Genomic DNA, 6,394 nt, shown 5'->3' with positions numbered 1-6,394 from the left:
ACTCACGAGCAAGTGCTGTTTGTTCGGAGCTTACTACATTTTGAACATGGCTACTGATGAATCGGAGTAACTCAGTGTAGTACAGTAGAATTAACCCCCTTTAAGCCCTCTCTAAACTTTAATCATTACTATAGATAGATCAGTGCCAAGTATTTCTTTTATGTGCAGCATCAATTAAAAAAAAGTAGTTTTCCGTAAGAAACTGTCTAGAGTAATAGCAGAAGTATTTTAATACTATTGTGTAAATTCCAGTTCCTCCTTCCCTTGAATGCTATGCTTTGTCCTAGATTATCAAACTGAGTTTATAAGGCATTAATGAGCAACCTCCACTGGAGCATGTAAGTATATTCTGTACTTTTGAAAAGTCACGAGGACAATCATATCACAGAATAAGCAAAGCCCCAAAAGGAGCCAATAATAACTGAAGGTTTAGAGACATTTGGATGAGGAACAACAGCAGAAATTTCCTTTTATTTCACTCGGAAGATGTAACTACGCACATCAGCAAGACTGATCCCTGTATAAGAGTCATCAGCACAAAAAGGTTCTCTGGAAATTGCTAAGGAACAGACATTGCCATGGCACAAGGAGAAACAGACTTACAAAATCAAAAATGACAGAGCCACAAACAAAGCTAACTTACAGAAGGTCTGCTGAAAAGATATTATGGAGGAAAGGTAGCCTTCTACTAAGTTTTGGTGATTTTAGGAATAGTATTTTCAGTTAGGTTAGGTAAAGGAAAAGTTAATAGCCTATGGGCCACCTGGCAGTGGAAGGAAATCTGTGTGCTATCACGGACGGAAAGAGAGGGAGGCAGGAATTGCCATCCCAGCTGCATCTGCCCCTGATGGCTATCAGAAGGCAAATATCGGACTTGTCAGGAGCATTGAGCTCATCTGGTCTGGCTGTTTTAATCCTTTGGCACCTTGCAATCGTGTCTTTTAATTTGATACTCGTCAAACATACCACTAGTGGTATGCTTTATTCTTATGCCCAACACCGCAGACCTGGCAAGGGTCTAACAGAAGATTATATAGCTATAAAGCTAACTATACAGAGGTTATTGCTATGGCTCCCTTCTGCCATGCTCAGGGAGCTGGCTGAGATGGATTGCTGCCGTTGAAAACCGCTCTCTCACACTTGTGTTTCAGCACTAATCTCTCTCCACTGGGCAGAATTACAGCAGCTGCCTTTCCGCTGCTGGCAGAATGAGATACTAAGTAAAAAGCCAGTAGTACCCTGCTGCTTTCCTGAAGCTCTCTACCCAGGCTGTTCTTAGAAAATGAGTTAGCAGTGTCTGTTCTTTTGAAAGGGGAGAGTCCAAATGAGAATGCCCAAGTACAGCCCTTGCATCACCTCTCTCTCTCTCTCTCTCTCTCATGCCCTACATTCTCTTCTCCCCACTCTGTGCCCTCCTCTTAGCACCTCCAGGAGCAGAATCAGGTCTTCCTCTGGCCTTCCTTCCAGCAGAAAACGGCACCAATTTAACTTTAAATAAAAAAGCCCCTTTGGCCAAAATCAGTTCAAGCCATTCCAGAAGTTCAACGCCAGCGTGCCTTGCAGTTTGACTCGGTCCAGACTCTGCAAGACTGAGCCAAATGAGGACACTTGCCTGGGGTGAAGAGTCCCTGTGTGAAAGGTTAGAATTCCCACCGCACCTCCCGGGCAGGCAGAGATAAGGTGGCAGATAACGGGGACCTTCCCGGCATTTCCTGCAGCCACCCTCCCGCAGGAGCTGGCTGTGGTCCATTCCTGTGCATTTAAAGTGTTCGCACGTGATGTATGTCATCCTACTCATACCTAGCTCACAGGGAGAGCGGCAACTTAGCACTTACACATCGCCAGCACCTAAACACATGCATTTAGTTTCACGTAAGTAATAAAACCAGCTCAAATATAGAGGTAAATGCACACAATACGACAGGTATAAAACATTAAAAACACACGAGAACACATGAAAACAGATAAAGTGTGCAGCTACAGAGGTAGGCAGGTAGGTAGGTAGGTAGGTAGGTATGGTTACCGAGACTTTCTGTGCGGCTAGAGTCGGCGGGCTCGCAGGCTGCCGGGGCTGCACCGGGGCCAGGAGAGCCGGTGGCGGCGGCGGGGGTAGCCCGGCCCTCGGGGCCAGGTGAGCCGGCGGCGGGGGTAGCCCGGCCCGCAAGGAGTTACCGTGCAGGAGCGCGATGACTTCATGCCGCCGCCGGCCTCTCGGCTGCCCCCCCGGCCCGTTTCACAATCCCGCCGCCCCGCTCGGACGGGCCGAGCGCCGTGTCAAGCCCCGAGCGCTGCGCCGCGCACACGCCCCCGCGGTCTCAACGCCGGATTTTCCCGGGCCATGAATAATCTCGAAGCCCCCTCGATAAATACACGTTCAGGGATGCCCGGAGCTCAGTCAGCCCGCCAGCCCGCCCGGCGAGAAGGGGCTAGAGCCGAGGAGCCGCACCATGAAGTTTCCCCGGGGCCGTGGCTGTGACCGTGACCGTGACCGTGCCGGCCGCCGCCCGCCCGCCCTCCGCGCCGCCGCCGCCCTGCCGCCGCCGCTGCTGCTGCTGCTGCTGCTGCTGCTGCCGCGGGCCGCCGCCGCCCCGCTGCCCGCCGCCGACTCCTCGGGGGAGGCCGAGCTGGAGGAGGCGGCGGCGCGGCGGGCGGCGCTGCCCGACTGCGTGCGGCTGGCGCGGCTGCTGCACGCCCGGGCGGCCCAGCTGCAGGAGGAGGTGGGTAGGGGGCGGCCGGGGGCCCGCACCCGCGCGCTCGCAGCCGGCCCCGGCCGAGGTGCGACCCAAGCTCTCGGTGTCTCTCCCCAGATGTGCGAGAAGTTCACCGTCTGCGGGAACAGCATGGAAATGCTCGTCCAGAACAACCTCAACCTCCCCAAGGTGACGGAGGAAGACGGGTGTCTGCTCGCCGGCTTCGATGAGGCAAGAAACCGCTCTCCTTTCCGGGCTGACCCTATACACCTGGGGCGACTCCCGCCGGCTCCAAAACCCGTGGAAGTCGACCTAAAGATCTGTGCCGGCTCCAGCTGGCTTCGGCACAGCACAGACCTCCACGCTCCGCATCAGCATTGTCCGCTTAGCGTAACTGCGACGGAGGCGTTTCGGAGCTCTAAGTGACTTTCTCACCTTTCTCTCATTTCAGGAGAAATGCTTGAGGAAAATCTCCAGCGGCCTTTATACCTTTCAGACATACCTTGCACACGTACAAGAAACTTTTACTAGTGAAAAGCAAAACGTTGAATCGCTGTGCTATAGTACAGAGCACCTGGCACGCACCATAAGGCAGATGGTGAGTTGGTTTTACGTTCACCCCAATAATTGTTGTGGCTTAGCACTGACGGGTACGCAGAGAAACAGGAGGCAGAAACAGAAGCGGAACATCTCCCACTTTCATTTCTCTCAGTGGAAGCAGGTGATGGTGCCTCCCGCTCAGATACTTACCCTTATGACGTAACTTACAGGCTTTACAAGGTTTTGTTTTCTTTTCTAAAAGCAACGATTCTTCCTACTTTCTAATGTTATTTTAATTTCCAAACCAGCAATGAAACGCATCATTGTTTTAAGGACAAATATACTGATGCTGCCTGGCTAACAGAAATAAGATTTCTCAGGGAGCCTGTTCCTAATTGTGGAACTGCAGTTCAGCCCAAGCCTTCTAACGTTGCAACCACCTGAGAAGTGGAAGTTAACTTGGCTTTTATTTAAATGGTTAGGGGTTTTTAAATACATTTTTACAAAATTACTAATCTTTAAAACTCTCCGAAATTTAGCTTAAAAATCAAGGAAGCCTGTTAAATTCAGAGTGTAGGTTAATGACTGAATAAAAGGTGCTGCCTATTGAAAAGCACACATGGTGCTGGTAATAGATTCTCTTCATTCAGTAAACTAAATGCTGCTCATTTCTGACAGTCATTTGCCATGTTTTAGAGAGCTCTGAAAGATCACACTTCAAAAATTCACTTCATTCTTGCAGTTCTTCCTTATATTAGCAAACCCTTAGCATGAGTGCGTACTTTGTCGTCAGGGAAACTATTTGCCTGAGTATGAAGCAGCCAGGTGAGTAAGGACTGCAGAAATCCCAGGGCATTATTTCCTTCAAGGTGTTCTTTGGCCTCCAAAAAGCCCATTGTGTGTTTGCCATACCTTTCCTAGCATCTTTATTTATGTCCATCATTTTTTAAGTGAAAGGGAGCTGAGCTGCTTTTTGCACACTGTGCTAGCTAAGAATAATAGTCCCATCATAAGACTGCAACGGACCATTGGCTTCCAACTTGATATATTAGTTTGCAGAAGGGTTCACTTCCTAACTGGGGGAGACTGATTTTTTTTTGGAAAATTAGTAGGATAGAGGTAATTGGAACAGGCAGAATTAAACAGTGATCAAAAGCAAAACCTGTACTTCTAGAATCTATGGAATTTTTCAGGAAGACAGGAGTCTTGATCTCCAGGCTGGAAATTTTTCTTTGAGAGAATTCTATCTGCTATTTTAAGGCATGGAGAGCAAGGACAGAATCTGTCACTTGTGGTCAGATAGAGCCAACAGCCCAATACCTGTGTGAACATCCAGATACAAACTTTTACAGTGTGCAACGAGGAGCTGGATGTATAAGTAACTGGGTGTATGATCAGAACCCGCTTCCAAGTAGTCTGGACAGAAAGAATATCCATCTCTAACTGAATGTCACAAAAAAAGATGTTCCAGAAGGAGCTGCACTTGTTTTTGTCACTTGTTAAAGGGTAGGAGAGATCTTAAAACCAGGATGAAGCAGACACTTTATTGTTAGACTTCAGATCCGAAGTCATCTACAACAGCTCCATGATTAGGTAACTCCCCTTTTCAGAAGTCACCTACCCGCTTCCTGGGACAAGTTCTTAAAAGGCATTTAGGTACCAGGTACCCGGCACTGCCGTCAGCATTGGGTACACAACTCCTACTCATCTTGCAGTTAGAATTCCACACATGAGTGAAAGCTGGTGACAGAGTCCCACATGCCTAAATGCCTGGAAAGTAGGAATTAAGCAGCTAAACAAGTCTGACATCTTTGGGAGCTGTTAATCCACTATAAAATGTGAGAGTACTCCAATGTCATCTAATTAACTTATGACTCAGGATGTAGCAGCCAGTACAGGTTAGGACAAATCATGATCAGCATCTTCCCAACTAACCACGCAGCCGGCAGACAGCAGAAGTGCGTTGATCTGTTCAGTGCCGCGTGTGTTGGGCTGCGATGTCAGACATTGCATTCAAACCAGAACAAACTGTATAGATCAGATGAGATGCTCCGATTCTTGCACAGTGATCATAGCAGGCATCAACGTACCTCAAACCCCACCGTGGAAGCAGGGCTGCAGGGAAACACAGGTCCCAGGGAGGTCTGTCATCTGCAGTACAGAAAGTGTGGACACACAGCTGGTCGGGAACATAATTATACATATCAAGTGATGCTCTCCAACAAGCTCGATTACATGTTTTAACCAGGGCACCCCAATGCTGTCTTTTTTTCCACAGGTGATCAATCCTGATGAAGTGATCATCCCGGACTCAGCTACCCAGGAATCCCTCCGCGCAAAGCTGAAGTCCGATAAGATCTGGATAGAGAAGATCACCACCCACCTCATCCTCCGAGACTTTACTTCATTTATGGAGAAAACAGTGAGGGCCATTCGCTATTTGAAAAATATCAGGAGTTTCAGTGTTTGAATGTTTTAATTCAGGCACAGTCCTTTGTTACAAATCTGTCACGTGGCAGACGACAGTGTTGTTCTGTTTTAAGAACCAGAGATAGTAACAATGGTTTGCATTTATATACATTCCTGTTTCCTTCTAGGAACCTATTTATTGTATTTAAAATATTTATTCATTTCTAATGTTTCCTATTTATATTTTCAATATTTAGAAATAATTTAAACAAAGGATGTATTTTATATCATTTCTAATGGTACTATGCAGAATATCAACTTATTTAATAGGTATTTAACAAAAAAATACTTTCAGAAGCCAGAAAAATTGTTGTATAACTTATGCTTTTTAAACTATTTGAGAGATGGTATTTATGACTTATTTATATTTTTAGAACAAATAAAAGCTGATTTTACAAAAACCTGTATAACCTGTCTGAACTTTAAATAAGACTAAGGAACCCTAATGTATCCCAATTTTTAATACCTACAATTATCAAAATAACAATTCAAGAATTTAAATTTTATCTCTATAATCAGGCCAGTTACCTACATAATGCATACATACATACATACACAGACAGCTAGATCAACACAGAATTCTTAAAATGGGATATAAAGGAATCAGAGATGCACTAAACACCGGCACTTCAGAATGAAACATGATAAAGCATCACTGCTCTCGCGAAACGAACAAACAATGAGACCCCTATACT

General features: G+C 46.5%; 1 protein-coding gene across 1 annotated transcript; it reads left to right on the top strand.

Annotated features, from left to right (window-relative positions):
• Positions 1-2,447: 2,447 nt before the first annotated feature.
• Positions 2,448-5,822, top strand: IL6 (interleukin 6). Its single transcript, XM_040593587.1, has 4 exons — positions 2,448-2,717; positions 2,808-2,921; positions 3,142-3,288; positions 5,509-5,822. Exons 1-4 carry the CDS (start codon positions 2,448-2,450, stop codon positions 5,698-5,700), a joined length of 723 nt encoding a protein of 240 aa, XP_040449521.1. The 3' UTR covers positions 5,701-5,822.
• Positions 5,823-6,394: the final 572 nt, after the last annotated feature.

The sequence above is a fragment of the Falco naumanni genome, chromosome 4 (genome assembly GCF_017639655.2).
Source record: "Falco naumanni isolate bFalNau1 chromosome 4, bFalNau1.pat, whole genome shotgun sequence".
Lineage (NCBI taxonomy): Eukaryota > Metazoa > Chordata > Aves > Falconiformes > Falconidae > Falco > Falco naumanni.
Note: the sequence above shows the minus strand (reverse complement) of the source record. Positions and strands in the feature narration are given on the sequence as shown.